We start from the raw sequence: 25,221 nt of genomic DNA, 5'->3' as shown, positions 1-25,221 counted from the left end.
TTTAAGTCAAGAAACTTTTTGTGCTATCTTGATCTGGAGGAGTCATTCATTGTGCGCTAGGGGCGTCGCTTTCCACCGTGGTTTGACGTGTGCGCATGCGCAATAGTGTGACCGCGCAGTTCTTTTTGCTCCAGACGTTTGAAAGCTGGCACGGTGAGCACGAACGTGCAGTCTGTGTGTTTGGTCGACCGCTGCATCTCACACTGACTTTAAAAAGAGTCACTGTGACGGTAAGGCTGCATATTTCATATCAATAGGGACTGAGACTTCCAAAACACACACGATGGTCGTCACTGGGATAAAAGGCGTGTCGCTGAGGAATGGGCTAACTTTATCCCGGCATTAGCAAGTTAGCGCTTTGGCTAGCCGTGATTCTATTTACAGGTGCTGACACTCCATGCTGCTTCAAAATTTTGTCTCGCGTCTCTGGGGGAGCTGGGCTAACATTACAAACCAAATTGGATGTAGTTTGAAAGATTAACAGGATTACACCACCGTGTGCAAAAAAAAAAGGTCCCTTTTACGGTTTAGTTCACACTTGGACGTCAAACTGATCTGGAGTCAGCAGGGCGAGCTGAGTGACTGCATCAGTGTAGCATGTTGCTAGGTTAGCTGCTACCGAGCTACTCTATGGGCTAAGCTCAATGTTTGAATGTTAAGTAGTACAGAATCGATGTTTAAGGGTCAAAAGTACTGCACAACTTTGACCCGATCACTCGTCTAGTCGAGACGTGTTGTTTATTTCGGTTAAACTCGATCCGTAACGTTGAAGTGAATTAGCTTTGCCCATAGACGTAGCCAAATTCTCATTGATACTTTCTGCATTGTAACTTGCATGTGCTGTGCACCAATCCATTTTCTATCTTGCTGGTCACCATGAGAGTCGCGGTTGAGCTGGAAGCCATCCCAGTTGTACACTCTGGACTAGTTGCCAGCAAATAGCCGGGCAGATATCAACAAGCATTTACACAGTTACACTATCCCCGACGCCTGAGAAAGAAAAGCAGTCCCCTGTATTTACACTGCACACATAGACAGCTATACATGCTTACATCCACATCTTCGACCATTTAGAGTCTTCAATCTGGATAAATTGACCTTTTGCCATCCCCGGTCAATTTCAGTGAACATACAAACAGCTTTTCGCACCTAAGGACAACCCAGAGTTGTCGATCCAGCTGCACACCAAGTATTGCAGGCAATTTCGCCCAAACTGTCACAAGGTGTGTGGGGTTTTGTACCAGTGGCCTACCATCGACATTTAGTTTTGTTGCAATTTGAAGTTTGAATCGCAGTTGAAGAGCTTTGCAATGTCTTATCAAAAGTTCTACGTCAAACCACATGAGCTTTCATATCAAAGTGATGTTTCCGGGGACATTGTGAGATCCAGCCAGCTGCCACCAACCAGTACCAATATGATACAAAAAGTATGTTTTGTGTTTTACATATTTTGACAAACCCTCAAAATATCCACACACTCCTTTATTTCTCGCATGTTCCTTATTTTTGTATTGTATATTTGCTTCATCCTTGACAATTGTGGCTCAGTGCATTTTATACTGTATTGTGCATGCAGTGACTCATTCGTGGTCTTCCCCTTCCCAGTAGCAACCATGGAACTGAATGATGCTAACCTACAAACCCTCACAGAGTTCCTCAGAAAAACGCTGAACCCAGACCCGACTGTCCGACGTCCAGGTAAGACGCCAAGACTGGTAAAAACACGTATTTAATACTTAACGTGAATACATATTTCCATTTTTTGCTACTCTCAATGGGCATGACTCCTAACACCGGCTTTATACTTTTTCTCCGTCACAGCTGAAAAGTTTCTTGAATCCGTTGAAGGAAACCAGAACTACCCATTACTACTCCTCACGTTGCTCGAAAAGTCCCAAGACAATGTTATTCGTGTCTGCGCTGCTGTTACGTTCAAAAACTACATCAAAAGGAACTGGCGCATTGTGAGTTTAGACACCTGCATTGATTCTTTTGTCATTGGTGGTGTCTGTGATGAAGGCTATCATTTATTGTATGAAATGTCTCTCAAGGTTGAAGACGAACCAAACAAAATTTCAGAACAAGATAGAACAACCGTCAAAGCAAACATTGTCAATTTGATGCTTAGTAGTCCGGAACAAATTCAGAAACAGGTAAGGCATCGCAATGTGTTGTGAGGAGTTTCATTTCTTCTTTTCTGTTTTCCAAGAAGGCTTCCGTTGTTTTCGTCTTTTTCAGTTGAGCGACGCCATTAGCATCATCGGACGGGAAGACTTCCCTCAGAAATGGCCTGACCTTCTCACAGAGATGGTGACCCGGTTCCGAAGTGGAGACTTCCATATTATCAACGGAGTGCTGCGCACTGCACACTCTCTCTTTAAGAGGTAGAGCTCATTCCTGTCACGTGCAGACTGGCATTCGGATCCTGTGCCGTTAGCAAAATCCCACAATCACCCTTACTAACATGTCCCTTCCGTGGAGAGTATCAAACTTCAACTCTACTGCACTTGCATCTGTCACTCCTCTTTCTACCGAAAACAGTCTCGCTGAATAAGTCCCGGTCCTATGCTTTTTAATCCTAATATGTTGAACTGAAAAGTTTTTTTTCTTGACCTATTGGTTTATCCTTCCCAGGTATCGTCATGAATTTAAGTCAAATGAGCTTTGGTTGGAGATCAAATTAGTTCTCGAAACATTTGCCTTACCTCTGACGGAGTTGTTCAAGGTTTGTCGAGACTTATTATTATTGTTCGCCTTCCGTTCAAAATTCCAGCAAAGCGTTTGCACTTTTGAAACCACGAATGTCCGTACGCCCCGTTAAATGCTGTTCTTTCTGATTGCAGGCCACTATTGAGTTGTGTCAGACTCATGCTACCGATGTCAATGCCTTGAAAGTCCTCTTCTCCTCACTCACACTCATCTCCAAGCTTTTCTACAGTCTTAACTTTCAGGTCTGTTCTGTACATTAGAAATATAACATTAAAATTAAAAAAAAAAGGCCAGAAGTCAGCCGTCACCCAGAACCATCGTTCTGTGCTTTCTTACTCTTGAGGCTCCAAATTCTGTGTTATTTCCACAGGACCTTCCTGAGTTTTTCGAAGATAACATGGAAACCTGGATGACCAATTTCCATGCGCTTCTGACTCTGGATAATAAACTTTTGCAAACAGATGTATGTGACAAGATCAAACTTTCTGGAAGCTCAAATGCACATTTTCATCCCTGTAGAGGAGACTTAAAGTGTCTTGTCGTTTTCGGTTTCATAGGATGAGGAGGAAGCGGGTCTGCTGGAGCTCCTCAAGTCACAGATCTGTGACAACGCTGCCCTTTATGCTCAAAAGTATGATGAAGAGTTCCAGCCGTATCTTCCTCGCTTTGTAACTGCCATCTGGAACCTTCTAGTTTCGACCGGCCAGGAAGTTAAATATGACCTGGTAAGTTTGCATGGTGTACGTTTTCATGCTTTGCGTCAAGGGTGGCATTTGACCCATTCCGTTTTGTTGCAGCTCGTGAGCAATGCCATCCAGTTCTTGGCCTCGGTGTGCGAACGGCCGCACTACAAAAATCTCTTTGAGGATCAGAATACGCTCACTAGCATTTGCGAGAAGGTCATCGTTCCCAACATGGAATTCAGAAGTAAGTGACGGATTTATTTGTAGTCTTTGATTGTATGCGGAAATGAGCTCGAATTCCAATGCGCTCTTGGATTTCTTGTGACTCACGACGCTACAATATTTGATTAGGCGCGGACGAGGAGGCTTTTGAAGACAACTCTGAAGAATACATCCGGAGGGACCTTGAAGGCTCTGGTAATGTCGGATGATTTATTCAGCTGTTTGAAATTCAAAATAGATTCATTTTTCATTGCCAAGTGTTATTTTTACTGCTAATTAACCTGCATTCAAGTAATGATGCTCGATGAAAAAAAAACCCCACAACGCCTTGTTCAGGATATTTATTGTTTTGTGTTCTATATTATCCATGCGTGGCCTTCGTCTCTTCTCAGACATTGACACTCGCCGTCGGGCAGCTTGTGACTTGGTAAGGGGTCTGTGTAAGTTTTTCGAGGGCCCGGTCACAGCCATCTTCTCGGGATATGTCAACTCGATGCTGGCCGAGTACGCAAAGAACCCCGGCGCCAACTGGAAGCACAAAGATGCCGCCATCTATTTAGTCACATCACTGGCATCCAAAGCTCAGACACAGAAGGTATTGATGATAGTTTTGTTCATCTATTCTCGACTGGTTGCGTTTGCATAATCGACTCTTTTTCCACCCCCCTCAGCACGGAATTACTCAAGCCAACGAATTAGTGAATTTGACCGAGTTTTTTGTGAATCACATTCTCACAGACCTCAAATCCCCGAATGGTAAGACGTCTCCTCACTTTGCACTTGTATGTAAATACATCCACGATGTGGCAAATGTCTGCAAGCATCGGTTTGGTCACTCGAATGCATTTTTGCACTAGCTTTTCGCACGCTGTTTCAGAAATCATGCTCGAACTAATCTGCAACGAGCGAAAGGTTTTTATAAACAATGGGAAATACCGGCGGTCGGTAACCCGCGGCTCCAGAGCCTCATGTGGCTTTTTAGCGCCGCCCTAGTGGCTGCCTTTGTAGCCAACTTAGTCGTTTTCATAGGTGGCTAATATAGCTAATATCGATACATACAGCATGTGTTGCCTTCATTATAAGGCTTTTAATTTTTTGCGGCTCCAGACATGTTTGTTTTTTGTTTTTGTTTTGGTCCAATATGGCTCTTTTAACATTTTTGGGTTGCCGACCCCGGGTATATACAAAATGACGTGGCCAAAATGCAATTGTCATGTAAGAACTGTACGTCTTTTGACATGAATATCCAAGACTCTTGATATTATCATTGCAGTTAATGAGTTCCCAGTCTTGAAGGCAGATGCCATCAAGTACGTGATGATCTTCCGAAGCCAGGTATGCTGAAACTCGAGCGGTCTCCATGGCGTGCGCGTATCCCGATGCCGAGCAACTCACTTGGGCTTCCCTTTCAGCTTCCGAAGGAGCAACTGCTGCAGGCTGTTCCTCTCTTGATCACCCACTTGCAGGCAGAGAGTACCGTGGAACACACGTATGCTGCGCACGCTTTGGAGAGGCTGTTTACTATGAGGGGCCCAAACAACGCAACGCTGTGAGTGTTGAGCTGCAACTTATGTAATCTCCCATGTCCCGATATAATGGTCAAGTCTCCTCTTTTTTGGTCTTCTTGTTTCTCAGCATCACTGCTGTCGAGATGGCTCCTTTTACTGAGATGCTCCTCACCAACCTGTTCAAGGCGATGGCACATCCTGGTTCATCCGAAAATGAATACATCATGAAAGGTGTGCTAGCCTTTGTCCGCTATATACGCTCACCGGGAAAGCATCTGCACATTTATTTGACGTTGCTTTTATTTCCTTTTCTCTCTCTTTTTTTTTTTTTCTTCCCAAGCCATCATGCGCAGCTTCTCACTGCTCCAGGAATCCATCGTTCCTTACATTCCCACTCTCATCGATCAGCTCACTCAGAAGCTTCTTTTAGTCAGCAAGGTAACCCTGCACTCACTCGCTGTTATGAGACTTGCGCAAAAATGCTCGTTCGTATTTGGAAATATAATCGAGTCTTCTGATTTGTCCCTCTCAGAACCCCAGCAAGCCTCACTTTAACCACTACCTGTTTGAGTCTCTCTGCCTGTCTGTCCGGATCACCTGCAAGGCTAACCCCGCCACCGTTGGCAGCTTCGAGGAAGCTCTCTTCCCAGTTTTCACAGAGATCCTCCAGAACGATGTCCAGGGTCTGTTTCCGCCATCCAAGTTTTTGTTACCCAGATAACATCTTTGCAGACATACAGTTACCGTTGGCCGACTGAGGCGCGTGAATTCATGTCCACTTTTCGACTTTGTTTTGCAGAGTTTCTGCCGTACGTATTCCAGGTGATGTCTCTCCTCCTGGAGATGCATTCCAACTCGATTCCCTCTTCCTACATGGCTTTATTCCCTCACCTGCTGCAGCCTGTGTTGTGGGAGCGCACGGGCAACATCCCGCCTCTGGTGCGCCTGCTTCAGGCCTACATGGAAAAAGGAGGAGCCACTATTGCTGCATCTGCTGCTGATAAAATAGTACGTGATATGGCAGTTTTGTACACAAGATAATGTCATACTTGGTTACAATGTTTTATATTTGTCCTCAAAAAGACAAATATGGATATCTGACCAAAAAAACCCCCCCCAAAACACAAAATTAAAATGTTTTGTACTTTCCATCATCTAGTGAAGAGCATTTGCTTCTTACTAAACACTGTGATGAGCACCCTGATAGCGAAGCATTTGTATATATCTTATGCCTATCATAAGTGTGTACCTAATGTTTTGAGTGCATAAATCAATTCTTCGAGGCAGTGAATGGACACTTAAATGAAGTTGACTCGATCTTTTCTCCTCAGCCTGGACTGCTTGGTGTTTTCCAAAAACTTATTGCCTCCAAGGCCAACGACCACCAAGGATTCTACCTTCTCAACAGTATAATCGAACACATGCCCCCGTAAGTCGTCTCTCGTCTCAGCCCCTTTTGCACTTTGAGTGGTGACGACTCTGCTCGACCGGCCATGATGTTTTACTTTCTGTTGTTTTTGCCAGAGAATCCCTCACTCAGTACAGGAAACAAATCTTCATTCTGCTCTTCCAGAGACTGCAAAGCTCCAAAACCACCAAGTTCATCAAGAGTGAGTAGTCATTTCGCTTCACCTCATGAACCTTCCAAAGCGTCGTCGGCCTAGTCATGTCAATGAACGCAGCAGTTGATCAACCATCCTAAATGGTTCCCTTTTTTTTCTTCTTATACTCACAGGTTTCTTGGTATTTGTCAACCTGTATTGTGTCAAGTATGGCGCTATTGCGCTTCAGGAGATTTTTGACAGCATCCAGCCCAAGTAAGTCTCATTCGAACAAGTCACCATTACAATAACCTCTACTCGGCTTTCGATTAAAAATGGAATCTTAATCGGTGTCATTCAACGTATCGTGTCCCAAATTTGCTAAATCTCGTCTGTTTTGGACAGAATGTTCGGCATGGTCTTGGAGAAAATCGTTATTCCGGAGGTTCAGAAAGTGTCTGGAACAGTTGAGAAAAAGATCTGTGCTGTTGGAATCACAAAAGTCCTCACTGAATGTCCCGCCATGATGGACACGGAGTACACTAAGCTCTGGTAAGCAGTCAGCCCCTTTCGCGTTTACCTACCGTATTTATTTTAGTCCAAGTGTGTGCGGCGTTTTAGGAAATAAATGGCTGGAGGATTACTCCTTGCTGATACTCTGGTTCTTACAAAATGACATTCCGGATTTGGCCAACCTAGTTAACTGATTATGTGTTGGGTCAGGCCCCCGCTGCTCCAGGCCCTCATTGGTCTCTTTGAGCTGCCCGAAGACGACAGCATCCCGGACGACGAGCATTTTATCGACATTGAAGACACGCCCGGCTATCAGACTGCTTTCTCACAGCTGGCCTTCGCTGGGAAGAAGGAGCACGACCCTATCGGAGATGCTGTCAGCAACCCGAAAATATTGTTGGCCCATTCGCTCCACAAGCTTTCGACGGCCTGTCCGGGAAGGGTATGTTCATTGTGGAGGGCGAAACGCTTACGTCGGGGCTTCTGTAATTGATTGTTCATTTTTGGGTGCAGGTTCCATCAATGCTGAGTAGCAGTCTGAACGCCGACGCCCTCCGGTTCCTGCAGGCTTATTTACAGGGAGCCAATGTGCAACTGGTCTGAAAGACAATGCTGTTCAGTTGAAAAGGACGCCGTAATCTTTACACACTTGACCATCAAACCGTGGAATTCCCCCACAGGTAATCATACACATCTTTGGGTTTTCTCCGATTGCGATGATTTGTTTTTAAGTGTTTTAAAGACATGACCAAACGCTAGCCTAACACATACGATTTTGCTTTCGAACTCTTGCGTTTGTCATGAGGCCAAAAGTCCATCAATCAACACCCCCTGCCCCCGCCGCTTTGGCAAAAGAAACTGAACAACTGATTTTGAGTTGGCTCTTTGTGTGTTTTGAATTTTGTGTTGCATGTTTCCTGTAGCTTTATTCATATTTAGTCTGTTTTGACACTGTTTATCATGTGAATAAAAAAAAAAAGAGGCACTTGTATAGATTTGTCATGGCCTCCGCATCACTTGGTTGTCCTACCTTGGGTCTCTTCATCATATTCTCAAATGTGAATGATCATTTTATGTTCTTATATGTTGGGCTGCTCGAAGTCAGACACTCAATTGCATTTTGCTGACTTTTCAAAATTGTTCGTTTTATATACTAGGCCAAAAATGGAAACCACACGATCGCTGTTTTATTGCTGTCACGTTCTGAGATGTCATGTAAAAAATAGATAGTTCTCACTTAAAATTTGTTGGAATCATACATTCCATTACAGCAAAAAGAAATTAAATAGTGTAGACACAGCAAAGGTAGTCTCATGATGATTTGATATGGCCGTTGCATGTCCTCTGTTCAACGTTCTTGATGAAGGGCAGCATACATTTGTCTCCTCCCATGAAGCGATACGTGGCAAGGTTTGCGTCCCATGGTAATAAACTACGGAGGAAGAGAGTACAACACCATAAGTTGCCGCCGGGATCCCAAGGCGGTTATATTCAGCTGTCGAGGAGTTAGTGTGAAAAATGAGCTGCACTTACGCTCGTGTCAAAAATGGGATGTACATAAGGCGAGGGATGCAGATCATTTGCTGTTCTGCCAAAATGGCTGTCATGGACTGCTGAACGGTGTACAGAGGTTCCAGAGGTGGGATTAGACTGCGAAGCTCCTTCCTGAAAATCCAAATGTATTTATAGAACTGTGTCACCTTGAAAATAGAATCATCTGCTTTCGAATTTCACCTTATTTCGCAGCCTGCGAACATCCCCGTGTCCACGATGTAAGGACAAACTAGCGTGGTCTTAATTCCATCCAGATCCTCTGCCAGCAACTCGTGGGTCAGTGACTCGTGGAAACCGACTGCCCCAAATTTACTGGCACAGTAATCCTGCAGAAAGTGTGTCAATATCTTCAGGCAGTTCTGGTCATCGGTATCGTATTAAAAGTTAAAACAATCGTGGGGCACCATCCATTTAGCTATGATTCACTAACTGTCTTCGTACGAATCACTGCTCTGTAAGAAATAACTTCCACCGCCTGATAAATTAAATTGAAATTTTGCATTGTATCTAAAAGGTAAATAACTACAACCGAACTGTACTTAAATGTAATGACTGGGTTAAAAAAATACGTCTTGACACCAACATGTACAGCTTGAACCTTTTCAAATCTGTGACTCATGAACCACGAGGGCGATCCTGTGTAGTGCTATTTAACCACACTTTGAGAACGCCTACTTTCGAGAAGTCTTGAAACTCTTGTCTTACCTCCACACATGCGGTGCTGAAGAGGCCAAGGGCACTGGCAACGGTTACTATGTGACCGTGGTTCTTTGCTTTCATCTGAGGCAAGAAGGCCTTGGTCATCTGAGTTAGAAAGAAAATGTTACTCTTGTCGTGTGGTTTGAGTATTGCACTTAAGGTGTTCCGTCTACATTCTGTGCAGTTTTGCTTATACAGTAGTGAACATGGTGTGTGAGGGACAACATATTAAACATGTCTCTTGCCTGTCACGAGATTGTGCTGGAGTGCCTAATGTTATGATCGCTAAATCCCACTATGTGTGTTGTGCCGTTACAATGAGCTTTCATATTTTAGCACAAGACCGGAGCTGTAAGCGGATCATCGTTAGATTCACATGCTTTAACTGGATGTTTTCGTGAGCACCAGCACTGCACAGAAAAGGTGGGCCCCGTATACATGGCCCTTCGCATTTGAGCACGAGGATTTGCTCAGCCTCGCTGTACAGGAAACTGCCTCCTATACACGATGACCATTAAGGCCTCACGGGGGATATGTTGGAGCGCCTGCTTCCTTCACACTCTAGTGCACAAATACCAACTGAATAGATGTTACATAACTCATGTCAAACGAGTAGATGGTTCATATGGTTTCCCCAGCATGGACCCACATAAGAATGATGCATGTAGGTAGGTTTCTCAGGTCAAAAAGTCAAAAAAATAAATATTCAAGTAGTTTTCAGGTATGTCTGGTTTACTTAAGTACAGTAATGGCGTATTTATACCTCGTTATGTCACACCACTGGTATTACAGTATATACAGGTAACTAATTGTATACTGACGCACATTTCAGAGACTGTACTTGGTTACTTGTACATTTATAACATTTTAAATTTACTTGAAAAACGTCAAGTTACATTTGACATAAATAGTTATATATTATTGTAGGAAGTACGTTTGCCCACTCTGCTCATAAGTATCGGGCTATTTGTGTGGCCGGGTCGAAACTCACCCAGAACAAAGCGTGGCAGTTGACGAGCAGGGTGCGTTCCAAAAGCTCATCGGGGCATTCGAGTAGCCTCCTGCCGGCCACCACGCCCGCGTTGTTGACCAACATGGACACGTCCCCGACCTCCGTCCTCACCCGCCCCGCCGTCTCGTAGATGCTCTCCCGCCGGGACAGGTCCACCGTGTAGGCGTGCACCTTGACACCCAGCTCCCGGGCCAGCTGGGCGGTGCGCTCGTTGGCGGCCGCGTTGCAATCCCACAGAACCAGGCGGGCGCCCTCTTTGGCGAACTCCAGGGCGAATAGGCGACCCAGGGAACCCCCGGCCCCGGTGATCAGGCATAGCTCCCCGTCGATGCTCTTGAGCCTGGGCCGCAGGAACGTCTGCACCACGGCGGCCAGGATGGCGTAGGTCAGGTCGATGAGCATCAGTAGCAGGTCGACGATGATGATCATGGTGCTGCCACCAGGGACAACTTTGTCGTGTGGTGTGGTACCGAAAGGATAGACGTTTTATATAACCGGATTAGGATTTAGTCAGACGCTTGGCGGCACCAATAGGTCAAGCTTTTTAGTCTGATGTCAGAAAGTGAGTGACGAACCCGTGAGCGTTCATAACTCTACTCAGACGAAGAATTATGATTTGCGTAGTAGAAAACGTTGCAATTCCGAACCGCCGACCCCCGTTATTCGCGGGATCAGGGACAGGGTCGGGCTGTGAAAAGCGAAAATCCGTGCATAGTTGACCGCCATTATAAATGGGTTTTTTTTAGGAGGGGGGGGGGGGTCCCCCCCGCTCGCGGGAAATGCACGGGTTGTGGGTTCCACAATCAACTCACAAATACAGAAAATGTGAGATTTGTTAGATTTGTAGTGTTCTTTCAGTCTGCTCTAATACAGTACACACACAGGAAGTATGCTAATGGCAATTTCCCCAAAACCCACAAGTGCTGTCATGTTTGTGATACATACCAAATCAAATTGATCTTGTCCCATGACTTTACATCTCAAGCCATTTGCCTACATTGTGGTATATTGAGGAAACATTTAACATTTCAACAACTACTGTATTATCCTTGACTTTAAATTTTAAAATGACTTATCCATCAATTTGTGGCGTATACGTAATAATTTGAATATATATGAATAATATGTCAAACATTTGTATGGTTTCACAGTCAAAACGGGCTTCTGAGGGAAACTGTAACTACCATGTGGCCTGAGACAATTTTTACACAAGCAATCGTTATGTGTGCTTTCCATGTCTGTTTTGTAAAACGTTTGTAGTTATGAGTTATGAATGATCAATGATGTAAAGCGGATTATCCCTCCCAGACTAAATATGTTAAGGTGATAAACGTTTTAGCACGTGGACACAAATCCCAAATATTTAGAATTTTTCTCATGAACACTTAGGAAAATGTGTACTTTTGTCATGAACAACAACCATAACCAGCAGTTTAGACCGTATTTTACCTCGGCGTTTGTGTAATCGAAGTCTGTAGTTGTGACTGGAGTCGACAGTGTTCTTAAAAAAAAAGTGGGTCATGATGTGCACAACAATTCAAAACAGCTGTGAGAAAATCAGGATCATAACCCTTATTCTTATTCAACACATTGTCAAGTGAACAATTACTGTAACTATTTTTAAATGGTTAACTTAATTGTGTTTGTTTATCCATCCATCCATCCAATCGCGAAAGGTTTCATAACATGGGTGCGTACGCATGTGGGACCACAAGAGAGTGCTGTTGTTTTAGATTTACACTCACAAGCGGCACCCTTGACCATATCTCGCTTTTTTGTTCACATTTTGATAAGCTCACTTTTTAATTCCTTCCTTTTTTAAAAAAAAAATTAAAATAACTTTTGTGACAGAGTAAGATTCGTGGGACCCAGGCTGGTGTATCTCCTTTATTAATCAGTCATATAAAGAGACAATTGCTTCAAAATTGTTCACAATCAGATCATCTAGGACATGGGTGTCCAAAGTCGGCCCTCAAGGGCCGCTGTCCTGCCTGTTTTCCAGCTCTCCAAGGAGCAACACACCTAATTCAGATGATCAGCTCATCAGCCAGCTCTGAGGCAGCATTAGATCATCCTGATCATTTGATTCAGGTGCGTTGCTCCTTGGAACGCACCTGAATCAAATGATCAGGATTGTTCTAATGCTGCTTCAGAGCTCGCTGATGAGCTGATCATCTGAATCAGGTGTGTTGCATCCGGGAGAGCGGAAAGTGGACCTCCAGGCCCGGAGCTGGACATGCCTGATCGAGGACTACATCTTCGACTATATTTACAAGGTCATTTTGTCAAACAGCGCTACATGCCTCAAACTTGAACGTCAAAGATAACACTCTACAAAGTAAACCAACTGCTACAATGTTTGTAAAACACACACACAAACACATACACTCAAAAGATTTTGTCAGACACAAACATGGTCCAAAACCTAGGAACCCCTCAATTTACACAAACATGGTCAGTACAGCGAGACACAATAAGGGGCTTGAAGAGGTTAGTGTCCTCCCTGAAGCAGAAGAAGGGTAATATTGGTTCAATTGGAACATGTGCTTGGATTTTGCCTCAACCTCTTGTGTGGCATGTTGTGCTTTGAGATTAAGTAACGACAGTCTTTTAGCTCTCAGTCAGTAAAAATACATTTTAAAAAATCGACTATACCGTAGGTAGCGCTCAACAACGGGACATAAGGGTAAACAAATGAGCAAGGACATTGGAAGTTAATCCATATGAGAACTAATTAATCATTTAAGTAGATTATGTGTTGTTTAAAAGAAATTTTGTTAGGCTCTTGTCCACACAGATTTATCAACATGTACAGTTTGTGTGACTGTGGTGAATACGAATGAAACTTCACTCTTTGGCACTACAGCCCTTTCTCATTACGACCACTTTCTCCGCTTGACGTGTGGACCAAACTAGTGGGACACCAATTTATTACTCCTACAGGAAGTGAATGAGGAAGAAAAATATCGCCCTATGCAGCCACAGTGGATATAAAACGTCTTCACACCCCTGTTGAAATGCCAGTTTTTTTGGGGACAACATTTGATTAATCATTTAAAAACGTTTGCGGGATCATGTGGAGACTGTTGTCATCTTTATGTTCGAATACCGAACTTGACTATTCACTGTTTTTGGACTCTTTCTGAAATACCCCGTCTTGTGTATAAATTGTGTTTTGGCGCCACCTTGTGGCATCTTTGTGCACCCGGAATTATCCAGCCTTTCCCCGCTGATTTCGGGCAGGAGGCAGACTATACCCAGAACTGGTCGCCAGCCAGTCACAGGGCACATATAGAGACAAACGACCATTCACACTGTCACTGAGCGGGAACCGATGCCGCGCGGCCCACACACAACTCAGGCGAGTAGACCGCTACCCAATCTGCGACCCCACAAGGAACTACAGTATGTTGATATGAGGACACCGTCTAATAAAAAAAGTGATTTGGCGCCATTTTGTGGTATCTCTCGTCACTGATAAACCTTCATCAGTTACGTGCCATTTACACGACGCCTGGCGGGACTCCATCTTGATCGCCAACTAGAGTGTTGTCACGTAAACGTTACATACATTTCACGAGGTAAATGAAAGATGGGTCCGACCAAGGCCTTTGTCTCATTATGTGCAGCGATCTCCTATGTGCAGTTCATGGCTGAGCTGCCACAAATCTCCTTCACCAGTGACAGCTTGTATCATTTCCCGTGGGTTCAATAGTTCGCCGAGTTAGAAAGTTCGTTCCATGGAACTCCACGACACCCTTTGTCTAAAGATACTGGTGTAAACCATCCAGTTGCATGCCTGCCATGATATTTATAGAACGAACACGCATCCTCACAAAGGATGTCTCAACCCAGAGGCAATTTTTGCATCGCCATTCTGCTCAAAGGACCTGAGCGGGTTTTGAAAATGAAAAATAGAGTGCATGAGTGCTGTGCGTATTATTGAGCTATACTTCACACTGGTGGTACGTTGGCCCGCGCCTTTGTTTCCAAAAGAGCACAAGAAATGCAAGCGATGTCCTAGTGATTCAAAGAAGACTGCACTGCACTCATCATGGACTTCAGTCGTAATCAGGCTGACACCTCGCCTTGCTCCAGTCACATTCAAATTTCACCTTCAGTACCTCTACGCAGTGAGGTAAATATTTAGAGTTTGTGGCTGAATATGCTGTGGTCATTCTTGATTGGTTACTTAAGATGATGACCTGTTTTGGATCAAATGTCTTATCCAATGTAACGTAATTGGTCCGAAAATTATATTGTTTGACTACCAGTAATGTATCTTTATCCAGCTAGACCAGAACATGAAAGACCCTGTAAAGTGAATTCTGAGGTTTCCTTTCCAAATGGCTCACAGCTTAAATCATTTCTAAAGACTGAGAACTATGTAGTATTTTTAAGTAATTAAACAGTTCACCCAACCCAAAGAAGGTTGGGGGCGTATGAAACAAAAATCTGACGTGGCACCTTTGCTCTGGTGTGTGGCTGTTTTAGAGCGCCTTGTTGTAGCGGTGTGGAAAAGCCCCGCTCAGGTGGATATACTGTATTCCAGCTACTGGAGGCTTTATCTTTTCATGTCTCAAACATGTATTTGTTTATGTGTAGGCGTAAGGTGCTAGAGTCTAGCACCTACTAGCAGCTAGACAAAGTAGCATCCGTTTTGCTAGGTCATAGTGGTGTTTGCTGATATTTGAGTGGGGCGTGGTTTCAACAGACAGGCTGCCAGAATCTGAGAGGAGAGAGAACGGCATGCTTTTTCCCAAATTTGAAGCTTCATTTTATATACCATATCATTTTTTTTAATCATTCAAATTTGGCAGTTTGTTAACAAAATTCTTTTATTTCTTTATTTTAAATGCTCTTCCAATTGATTGCAGAAGGTACAATGACTTAGTGTATCCATCATTATTTACATAGGTACTGTATGTACAGTATATTCTTTTCCTTTGGTGGTGTTGGAGGACTTCGTCACTGCCAATTAGATAGACCCTTGCTCGCATCAATAGTGAGCCACCCAGTCGCCATGGAAACAGTGATTGTCCACTTTAGAATGTGTTTGTGATTGGAGCCACTTTCATTTTACTGTGTAAATGTTAAAACGCTAGTCAAGGCTACTCATTGAAGTCACTGGAAATTCCATATCAGATTTTTAAAAATCATTAATACTGTGTTGATAATAACAGCATGCTATTTTCTTTATGGTAGTGATTACCGACTGGGAGAAATCACATTATTTCTACGGAGCATAGAGTTTTATGAGGTGCCGTCCGGCACGCAATACAGCAATACCTCTCACACACCTGACTGAAACATACACATGCCCGAATATTTTTATATTCACATGCACGACTTCAAGGCGCTCAACAACAATTTTAGTAATGTGTGTAAATGGTAATTGGGAATTATGTCCCCGATGGCCACTCATCTATTTCGCCTTAACTTAGCAAATCTGGTTGCGTGCCATAGAAACGACTAAGTACTGTACAGTATATGTGACAGGTAGCTGTGGATGTTGAACGTACATCAGTGCGACAGCATGAGGATCCTTTTCTTTTGTCTGTTTGTCAAGGCACAAGAATACCGTTTTGCCAACTTTGTTCAGGACCTGCAAAATAGATGCTTCAAAGAATGCCGCGGCTTGAAATGTTTTACAGTGTTTGCATTACATATTTAAAAAAAAAAATTAAAAAAAGGAAAACCACTGGAAGAAAAAAACACTGATTGGTTTGGACTACAGAAACATCGTGTAAGCACATATTTGTTTCTCTGTAACCAACATGCTTGTGACATGTGAGCTCCATGTTTGGATGGCAAACTGTAAATAACCAGACGGTCATAAATTCAATTGCAGTGTACTCCAATACAGCGGTCAACAACCTTTTTTGCCCCGGACCGGTTTCATGTCAGACAATATTTTCAGAGACCAGCCTTGAAGGTGTGGCTGATAAATACATATAATGCATGAAAACTGTGGTATTTTGGCTGGGACTTTTCCCCTTCCCGAAAAAACCTTTCAAGACGTTAGTTTTTATGCGGTAACCTATCACGTGACCGAGAAGCGCGCATTCACCTGCGTCAAGAGTGACATGCTATAGATTGATATAACAGAGAATCCGGTAATATTTTCAAAATAAAAATTTCAGATTCCGAAATGAATACAACGGAAGTAATGTTAAGTTATTTATCCTTTCTGTGTGGGCCGGTACCAAATGACTCATGGACCGGTATCAGTCCGCTGCCCGGGGGTTGGGGACCACTGCTCTAATATATTCATTTCACTGATTTTGCGGCAAATAAATGAGCTCCCTGAAGTAAATCGTACCTTTATTCTACTGGATGTTGCAGACAAAGTCACCACCTTCAATGAGTTATCAGAGAGTAGTTTGTCTTTGGTACTTCGTATTGCACAAAGGATAAAGGGAGAGACGTTTACACAAGGACACATAAGCAAACATTACAAAGGTATCTACTGTTTATATCATCTGATCAATGCAAGTCCAAAATAATGCATTTCATGCACCGAAATGCACAACTATGAGGTTAGGACAGTATATCTAAGAGTCAATTTTTTTTTTTTAATAAAATCTCTTAAAAATATAAATTCTTTTCTTTTCCTTGTACAATAAACAGGTATCGAATGTACTATCCTACTTTTTTTTTGAAGTAATACATTGTACAATATCCCCACAAAACTATTTCAGCATCGACTATCCAGCTAAAAAATGGTGCCCTGCGTGAACGCGTACAGTTTTTCTCACGCTAAGGTGCCGTCTTTTCAGGGATAAGGGGTGTCAAGAGGCCTTGCCATTTTTCTAAATGTGCAAAACAAGTACAAACACAAACGGACAGAAGCACTCCTAAGGAACACAACTTGAGAGACCGAGAGCGGACATAATAATAGGTACATTTTTTATGAAAGATAATTATTGCACACACTCATTTGCGTTGCATCTGTTCAACTTATAGAGATTCCCAAACTCTGGACAACATCAACTAAGGCCAGTTTTTGAGGAAAGAGGCTAACAGTGGCAAACTATACATCGGAACCAAAGTAATGCCACAATCAATCATTCCTAGAACATCATATTTGTCATATTTCCCCAACGGTAGAAATCTGGGTCACTGTGCAATGATAAGTATGTCAAAATAATATACACAATTAATCCCCAAATGTTTAATATGTTTTAAAAAATTGCGATAAGATTCAAATGTATTTGATGAATGTGAAACTTGTAATTGTAGAGGACACATAAAAAGTGACAAAAGACTGGTGGTCGTGCTACAGATATGTATGAAAATAATCAGCATTTTTTTCTCCATATTTTGAAATGGATTCATATTTTGAGCAAACAATCTTCTGCCAAAATTCCAGCACAATCTAGAGCATTCCAATCAATTATACATTGAGAGTAAAAATGTTCAAAAGGGCATTGCTTGTCTTTTAGCACGTTCTCAGGAAAAATGTAGCGGAATAATGGCAGAAAACGTTATGCACTGTTCCATTTGAGCTTTTATATGCAGACAAAGATAATACACGAAGAAAAGTTTCACAACTAACACCATAATCTGCAGTTATAATGTTTTTGCAGAGGATAAAGAATATATGCCTGTTGTTTCAGCTTTTGTGGTCAAATATCTGTTGCTTGAATGTTATAACGTTGTGACTATCAATGCCATTCGTTTACACGTCCGTCGAGTTTTGCTTTTCGTACAAAATCCTTCTAAATTCTTGTACAAAGAGGGTGGCTCTGAGCTAAATGAACGAATGTAGAAGTAAGCAGAACATAAACGACATTCCTATCATCCACAAGTCTTTTCACAGGATATGTTGTGCTCTCTCTTTCGACGACTCCTTCACATGTTTGAAATGTCAGTCATATGATAATTATTATTATTTTTTAAATCAGAGTTCACTGCACTTCTCCATTGTCTTGTTTCTGTGTGCACTCACTTGTGTCACGTTTACGTTTTTGAATGACTCTTGTCTCCCTGAAGTGGCTGTACTTCAGCCAGGTGGTTCTCCTGTCCATCTCGCATCCACGCGCGATGACTGCCAAGCTTCCTCTGGAAGCCCTCCATGTGGTTGGCTCCCTTACAGCCAAACCTGGGACTGGCTCTGTCCAGGAGTCTCTGCGCCGGGCTGATGACCGATGCGTCGTGCAGGTGCTCCTCCTCGTCCGTGTCGGCGTCGATGAACTTGTGGATGGAAGCATCGTGGAATGTGAAGATGTGTGGAGGTAAGTTCTCCGGACTCTTGCTGGGCGTCCTGCTGCTCGCAGTAGTATAGACGGACACCTCCGGGCTCTGGACTGAAGAGCCATCGGAGAGCACCCCAACCCCCGAATCCCGCCCTCCTCTGAAGGTCACCCTGACTGAAGGGCCCTTGATTGGATTGCTACAATGGAGATCCTTGGAGCCCCTTCCGCTCAGGGGTGTGGCACTGCCTTCATTCTCATTCTCCAAGGTGGGTTCCAGGCTCGGATTTGTGCTGACCCTGCCGAGAATGTTGAAACGAGAGCTTTCTGGGAAATCGGTGGCGCAGCTGATGAAGCTGTCGATACTGGACATGCTCCTCACATCCGTTACGGCTCCCATCTCGAATTCCGCTCGGTGACGCCCGGCTTTAGACGGCACCTTTTCCTTGCTGTTGAGGTCGGGTTGCGACTGAGTCTTGGCCATGATGTCGTACATTTCCTCCAGAGTCTGAGCACTGAGATGTTGAGGGCTTCCCGAAGGCTTGGCTTGCTCCTGGTGACACGATTCCAGGTGGTGCTTGACGCTGCTGGGACTCGTTTCCGACTTGACTTGGGGTTTCCCTTTCTGCGGGCTATGAGATATATGATTCACTAGGACCTTCTTTCCCACTTTGTCATCCTTTTTTTCCACCATGATGTCCATGAGCTCTATGCTGCGGCCAAAGGCGTCCTTCATGTTCATGGAGATAATGCTGCCATTTCTCTTTGCCCTCTCCAGGGCCTCCCTCCTTTTGATGGCTTTTTCCTGCCTCTTTTGTTCTTTGTAGAACTCGGAGAAGTTGTTGACAATGATGGGGATCGGCAGGGCAATCACCAACACGCCCGCAATGCAGCATAACCCTCCTACTATCTTTCCCAGTAATGTTTTGGGATAAATATCTCCATATCCCACCGTGGTCATCGTAATCGTAGCCCACCAGAAGGAGGCCGGGATGCTTTTGAACTTGGTGTCCTCTTCGTCCTTCTCGGCAAAGAACACCAGGCTGGAGAAGATCATAATACCCATGGCCAGGAAAAGGATCAGCAGGCCCAGCTCATTGTAGCTCCTGCGGAGGGTGAAGCCCAGCGACTGAAGCCCCGTGGAGTGCCGAGCCAGCTTCAAAATACGCAAGATGCGCATGATCCGGAAAATCTGCACCACGCGTCGGACGTTCTGGAACTGCAGCACGCTCTTGTTGGATTCCGTCAGGAAGATGGTGACGTAGTAGGGCAGGATGGCCAGCAGGTCGATGATGTTCAGGGGGCCCTTGAAGAACTTCCATTTGTTGGGGGAAGAGAGGAAGCGCAACAGGTACTCCATGGTGAACCAGGCGATGCAGATGGCCTCGACGTGGGCCAACTGAGGGTTGTCTGTGGGTTGACCAAACTCATCCGTGTCCTGCAGCTCTGGCAGCGTGTTCAGGGACAAGGCGATGGTGGACAGCACAATGAAGAGGATGGAGATAATGGCCAGAATCTGGAAGTAATGACACACACACACACCACACAACCAAATCAACGGAGAAAGAAGCCATATTCATTCCTTTTGGTCCATCAAGGACCCTGTTGGCTCATAATATAATTCGATTAGATCACATCGGAGCTGCACCGTGCCACAGCAGTTTGCAAATTTGCCTCACAGTTCAGAGGTACATTGACTTTGCGTGATCTCACTGGCTTTCACATAATAAAAGTACTAGTCTAACAAAATGCTATTTTAACCCTTTCAGGGTTACTACAGTGGACTGCTGATCAAGTTATCAGGTTACTGGGTGCAGGAAAAGGGTTAAAAAGACTCTTCTTAATAAGCCGTTAATGTATTGGTGGATGACACTAAATAGTGCATCTGTGTTTTGGCAACTCCAAATTTTCAAGTCAACTGATCCTTTTAACAAACAGCAACAAACAAACATGACAGTAGCCAACAGCAACAATGACCCGACAATGAGTGCTCGGGCTGGGAGACCTTTTAAAGCCACTAATTACCTAACAACCAACAGGTGTGTAGCTGCAGGGAAAAGCCCCACAGTGCCACCTGTTGGTCACAAACTGAAACATGACAATCACAGCTGCAATGATGTACAGCAACGGTGACCATTACGTCGATCCTGATCTACCTGTAGATCTAAGACAGGTCCCAAGTAGATCTGAGGAGTGTCGAGGAGAAAACAAACAAACAACCAATTGTGTGTCATTGTACATGTTAGTAATATTTTTTTTGTGTTAATGTATGCTGCACCCTAATCATCCTATCAGTCTCGTTTTCACCCCCCCCCCCAAAATGTAAAAAAAAAAAAAGTTAAAAATAAAATAAAGCAGGTAAATCTTGAATTTACGGTGGCGCGTGATTACGTCACCGGAAGTTGTTAGCACTCAGCAGTCTGCAACTGGAGCTTGTGATCAGAGCTGTTGCGCTTTTATCGTCATTATTCTCATTCAGAGTTTGCCTCGTGTACAATTCACCGAGGGCATGGGCAAAGAATAGGAATCTAGGAGGGCCCAGGGAAGCACTTTAAAACGGTACGTGCGAGCTACGATAGTTAACAGACTGCAAAAGTGTGTGTGCGCGCGCGTGCCGGTAAGGGTAGATCCCGGGAGGTTAGTTGATCGAAAAGTAGATCTTCGGTCCAAAAAGTTTGGGCACCCCTGATATACAGTATAACATCACTCCTTCTTGTGTGATGTACATGTTGAAATTATGACAATACATGATGTACTTGTGTAGGTCTTGGAGGAATCAACGTTCAAATTTAGATCTTGAGCTGAAAAGGTTTGGGAAAATGTATTTCCAAAATGTTTCAAGAACGAGTCGTGGAAACCTTTCAGTCATCATTGTTATGATCTAATCTCCCGAGGACAATGGGGTCCGGTCACAGCGCCAGAGGTTAAGCAGGTTATAGAGGAAATGTATGCCACGCCCATTAGTCCTCAATCTGTGAAATCCAGTACAAGGTCACTGTGGTTTGCTGCGATGGGCGGGATTATTTCCGCTCATTAACACTCACACACTTTAATGAAACTTGACAGGTGAATCCTTTTGCACCCACCTTGTCCTTTGCAGGGAGTGGGCCTAAAAACAGGGGCATACCTTGCGGAATTGGGTAAAGACTCATGGAACTCAAATAGCCATCAAAGGGCCAGGGCAGCATTTAAATTCGAGCAGGACATTGACTGAAAATAGTTCGCTTTGGCTCCCAAGAGAAAGAGTGATGGATGAAAAGGCTCACATTTGACTCATTAGAAGTGGCTCTCTCGGCACTGAATAATCACACCGGAGGGAGTACAACAAGTCAACGTGACACATTAACAGCATCCCGAAAGGTGACAGGCCAGACTCGGAGTCATCACTGTGGGCAATATGTGCTGCTATAGAAATCCAAACCCTGAAAATCCCTAAAGAATACAGCATGGAGTATTTCTAAGGGAGAAACAACCACAACAAACAACCGAGCCACCTCTCCACTCCCCCAACATGGGCTGCTTAGTGTATCGCTCGCTCACCCACATCGGCTTTCATCAAGCTGAACGCACAGACCAGGCCGTCAAGCTAATTAATCACGCTGACTACAAATGAAAACGGCAAAACTGAACAGAGGCGTGTTTTGTGCAGAGAGCAGACCGAGCATGACGGGCGACAAAACACCTGAACATTCAACCTTTTCCATCCCCGCCCGCTTTGTTCCCCCCATGCTGGCAGGAGATGTGATAGAGATGTGATGACAGCCGTGAGATGCAGATAGAGACCAGACTCAATGTGGTGTCCAATGTTGTGAAAAAGTGGGAATGAGGCACACCCTGCACTTTGCCTTAGTTGTGAATATTCTCAGTGAGGCAATAGCACCTGTGTGCGATTGTTGGCGTCCGTGTAAATGAGGAAATAGCTTTTCATTCACCACATACTTCAATACAAACTCTGACTTTGCTAAGATGATCGTGCTCACTTTTGATGAGCTGATATCGCTATTGTCGCTGTATCTTCAATGCCCTACTGATTTCAGAGATTTGTTTCTAAATCCTAAAGGGCTGTGCAACGAATGGGTGGTGACTCGAATTGACATGTGAAGTGACTGTTAAAAACGAACGCTGAATATGAATTTTCAGAGTGGGAATCAATCATCGCATGCTGTTGACACCCATAAATGTCAGAATGTTTAGCTGGCTCATGAAAACTGGATTAAAACTGTTCAATAGTTAGCCAATAAATCCCACCTAGCCAGTGTATCAATGGCTTTATCGTTACTTTGCTGTTGGCCTCTCACGCTGTCCTGGCACGAATGGAGTTTGCAGGTTGGGTCATTCGACCGGAGAGACGAACCATCCCAGGTTAGCTTAGCACTAGCTAGCTGCTACGACAGAAGACGGATAAAACTTCCAAAAGCAAAAAAAAAAAACCAAAACAAAAACACACGCATACACCCTGGGTTCTGCCGTTGGCTAGAATGCGGCAAGGAATCCCATCGGTAAAAATAAATTATTTTCGATGAAAATAGCACATCTTTCTATAGGAACTTTGAGCAAGGTACGGACACGCCATTGTCCAACATCTTACCTGATTTTTCATTTGCAAGAGACCTTCACGATGAGAAAAAAACCTAAACACAATTGTGTGTACTCTTACAGTGTGTGGTGTACTCGAAATGACCAACACAGCACACATGAAGCATTTTGACCCCTTTAACTTGTGGATCTGTAGTACTCCATCTTCCATGACTTCATCCATCCATCTCTTCCCTGCAGTGCTTGAGGGTCAATTAGGTTCACAGGTGTGCTGTGGCCTATTCGTGCTGACTTTGCAGACGCCGTGGACACACTGGACTGGTTGCCAACCAACAGCAGGGCATAAAGAGACAAACATTCACATTCATATACATTTGGGGACAATTTAGAGTCTTCATTGAACTTAACATTCATGTTTTTGGGAAGTGGATAGGAAGACCGGGTGAGAAAACCCACGCAAGCACAGGGCCCTTGTCGAGATTCGAACCACAAATCTGAGAAGAGTGAGGCAAATACCGAAGTCCATCAGGCAAGCGTGTCTCGTGTCACTTAGCTAGTTAGCTAACTAATTAGATTTTGATGATGACCTCTTCAGACACAGGGAGAGCCTGCCTTCCTTCCTGTTTGCATAAAATGTGGTTAGATCTCCCGCCGACGCTAATAATAAACGACAAACACACAGCAACGTTCCCGCCCGTGCTCATTTATCCGGACGGAGCTAAGCATTGCCCTGGCGGCTGTGGAGAGTTAATATTTAATATCCTCCCACCAGATATCGTGTCCTGGAAAAAAGGTGTAAGTGAGCAGGCCTTGTGTTCTCTTTGCTTTCATTACACATGTGTGATGGAAAAAGAGACGGACAAACGAGGAGAGGATAATATGCAGAGAACACGGCAGGATGACACCTCACATTAGGATCCACATTTTCTCCTTCTCCATTTTCCCTTTTTGTCATTCAACAGCAGTCCAGTGACTCTCAAGCTGGTTTGATAAAGAAGACGCTAATCACCGTCGAACGTGTAGCAAAGTACGAAAATGGCAGATAACCTTTCCAAAGAATAACCTCTCCTCCTCCATCTCACCTTCCTCGTCGGCTTTCATACACCATCAAGAGCCCTCTCTGAAGATTCATTTGTGTAAAGTGTCTGCTCGCCACTGTAAATTATAATCTCGCGTAGCATGGCCTGTTCTGGCCGACAGAGCAACTCATTGGTTGGCCACACTTCTATTCATTAGGGAGTATTGGGACTTCAACGTTTGTGCCTTAATTACTGTGAAAAATGCTGAACCCGATTCTCTTCACTCATAAGATTTGTTGCTTTGGGTCTTCAATGCTCGTGCAGAGTTGGGTAAAAGAGTTTTGGTTTCTTTGGCTCCACGGTAATTGACATGAATTTTCGCTGCTCACCAAGATTCATGACAGCATGGAAAAGTAAAATGTCGTGTTTTGTGGATTCCTCAGATGGCAAGAAAGTCGGAGTATTTCACAAAACAAGTCTTTTGAGCCCACATTTGCATTTTTCCAAGGCTTGGTCATGTTTGGAGACGATCAGTGTATATGCATGAGTACGGAGGAAAAAAAAAGCATTTGAAGGGCAATTTTCAGGGAGCGTATAATACTGAAGAGCCTTTTATTGTCAAGAAATGAAGGTCTGTGTAGCTTCTCGGTCATCCAATTCACGTTGGTGCGCAAATGTTGAAGCGAGGCCACTTGCAAGGCTGCACAATCCTAATTTCAGCGTCAAATTCTCTAGTGCCGTGCACGTTTTGTGATTAATATTTATGAATATGTGCTTTACACTCTGAGGAATTAAGTCAAGTGTCGAATGATCTCACAAATGGTATAACAAACTGAAGGATCACAGCGTTATGTGTTCTTGTCTTGGCTCATTCCGTTGTGATTAAAATTACCGAGGCGCCTCGTGTTTTAGTCTTGCGGCTAACAAACAAAACTTTGATGAAACTATAATGTCCTTGGTGGAGGTAATTATAATCAAGAGCAAAATAAACCAGCACATTAGTCTGCATTTCTGTGGCAGCTGCAGCTTT

General features: G+C 43.9%; 3 protein-coding genes across 6 annotated transcripts in view; 1 reads left to right on the top strand and 2 right to left on the bottom strand.

The window, feature by feature from the left end:
* The first annotated feature begins 95 nt into the window (after window positions 1-95).
* On the top strand, window positions 96-8,167 carry cse1l (CSE1 chromosome segregation 1-like (yeast)). 4 transcript variants are annotated; one of them, XM_086118192.1, is made up of 25 exons: window positions 96-153; window positions 1,606-1,698; window positions 1,822-1,964; window positions 2,052-2,153; window positions 2,239-2,384; window positions 2,635-2,725; window positions 2,844-2,951; window positions 3,080-3,172; window positions 3,267-3,434; window positions 3,507-3,636; window positions 3,744-3,809; window positions 4,007-4,209; window positions 4,286-4,370; window positions 4,888-4,949; window positions 5,027-5,163; window positions 5,250-5,353; window positions 5,463-5,560; window positions 5,655-5,805; window positions 5,922-6,130; window positions 6,454-6,551; window positions 6,647-6,732; window positions 6,858-6,939; window positions 7,069-7,215; window positions 7,387-7,618; window positions 7,690-8,167. In XM_086118192.1, exons 1-25 carry the CDS (start codon window positions 96-98, stop codon window positions 7,777-7,779), a joined length of 2,982 nt encoding a protein of 993 aa, XP_085974318.1. In that variant the 3' UTR covers window positions 7,780-8,167. The 4 variants fall into 4 exon arrangements, with proteins under 4 accessions (XP_085974318.1, XP_085974315.1, XP_085974317.1 ...); XM_086118189.1 differs by having other exon boundaries at window positions 108-230; XM_086118190.1 differs by having other exon boundaries at window positions 119-230; window positions 1,609-1,698.
* A 174-nt stretch (window positions 8,168-8,341) lies between these two features.
* On the bottom strand, window positions 8,342-11,133 carry LOC147201389 (retinol dehydrogenase 10-B-like). The gene is made up of 5 exons (XM_086118193.1): window positions 10,421-11,133; window positions 9,436-9,534; window positions 8,911-9,056; window positions 8,710-8,841; window positions 8,342-8,608 (listed from the first exon to the last, which is right to left on the bottom strand). Exons 1-5 carry the CDS (start codon window positions 10,868-10,870, stop codon window positions 8,488-8,490), a joined length of 948 nt encoding a protein of 315 aa, XP_085974319.1. The 5' UTR covers window positions 10,871-11,133; the 3' UTR covers window positions 8,342-8,487.
* Window positions 11,134-12,590: 1,457 nt separating this feature from the next.
* LOC147201388 (potassium voltage-gated channel subfamily B member 1-like) overlaps window positions 12,591-25,221 on the bottom strand; it is a 39,490-nt gene continuing 26,859 nt past the window's right edge. Inside the window, exon 3 of the mRNA XM_086118504.1 lies at window positions 12,591-20,152. Coding sequence (XP_085974630.1) covers window positions 18,404-20,152 — 1,749 coding nt within the window. The 3' untranslated portion in view covers window positions 12,591-18,403. The remainder of the gene's footprint in view (window positions 20,153-25,221) is intronic.

This window comes from Hippocampus guttulatus, chromosome 8 (assembly GCF_054856545.1).
Source record: "Hippocampus guttulatus isolate MCC_2025c chromosome 8, RoL_Hgut_1.0, whole genome shotgun sequence".
In the NCBI taxonomy this organism is placed as follows: Eukaryota; Metazoa; Chordata; class Actinopteri; order Syngnathiformes; family Syngnathidae; genus Hippocampus; species Hippocampus guttulatus.
This window is presented reverse-complemented; position numbering and strand designations above follow the sequence as displayed.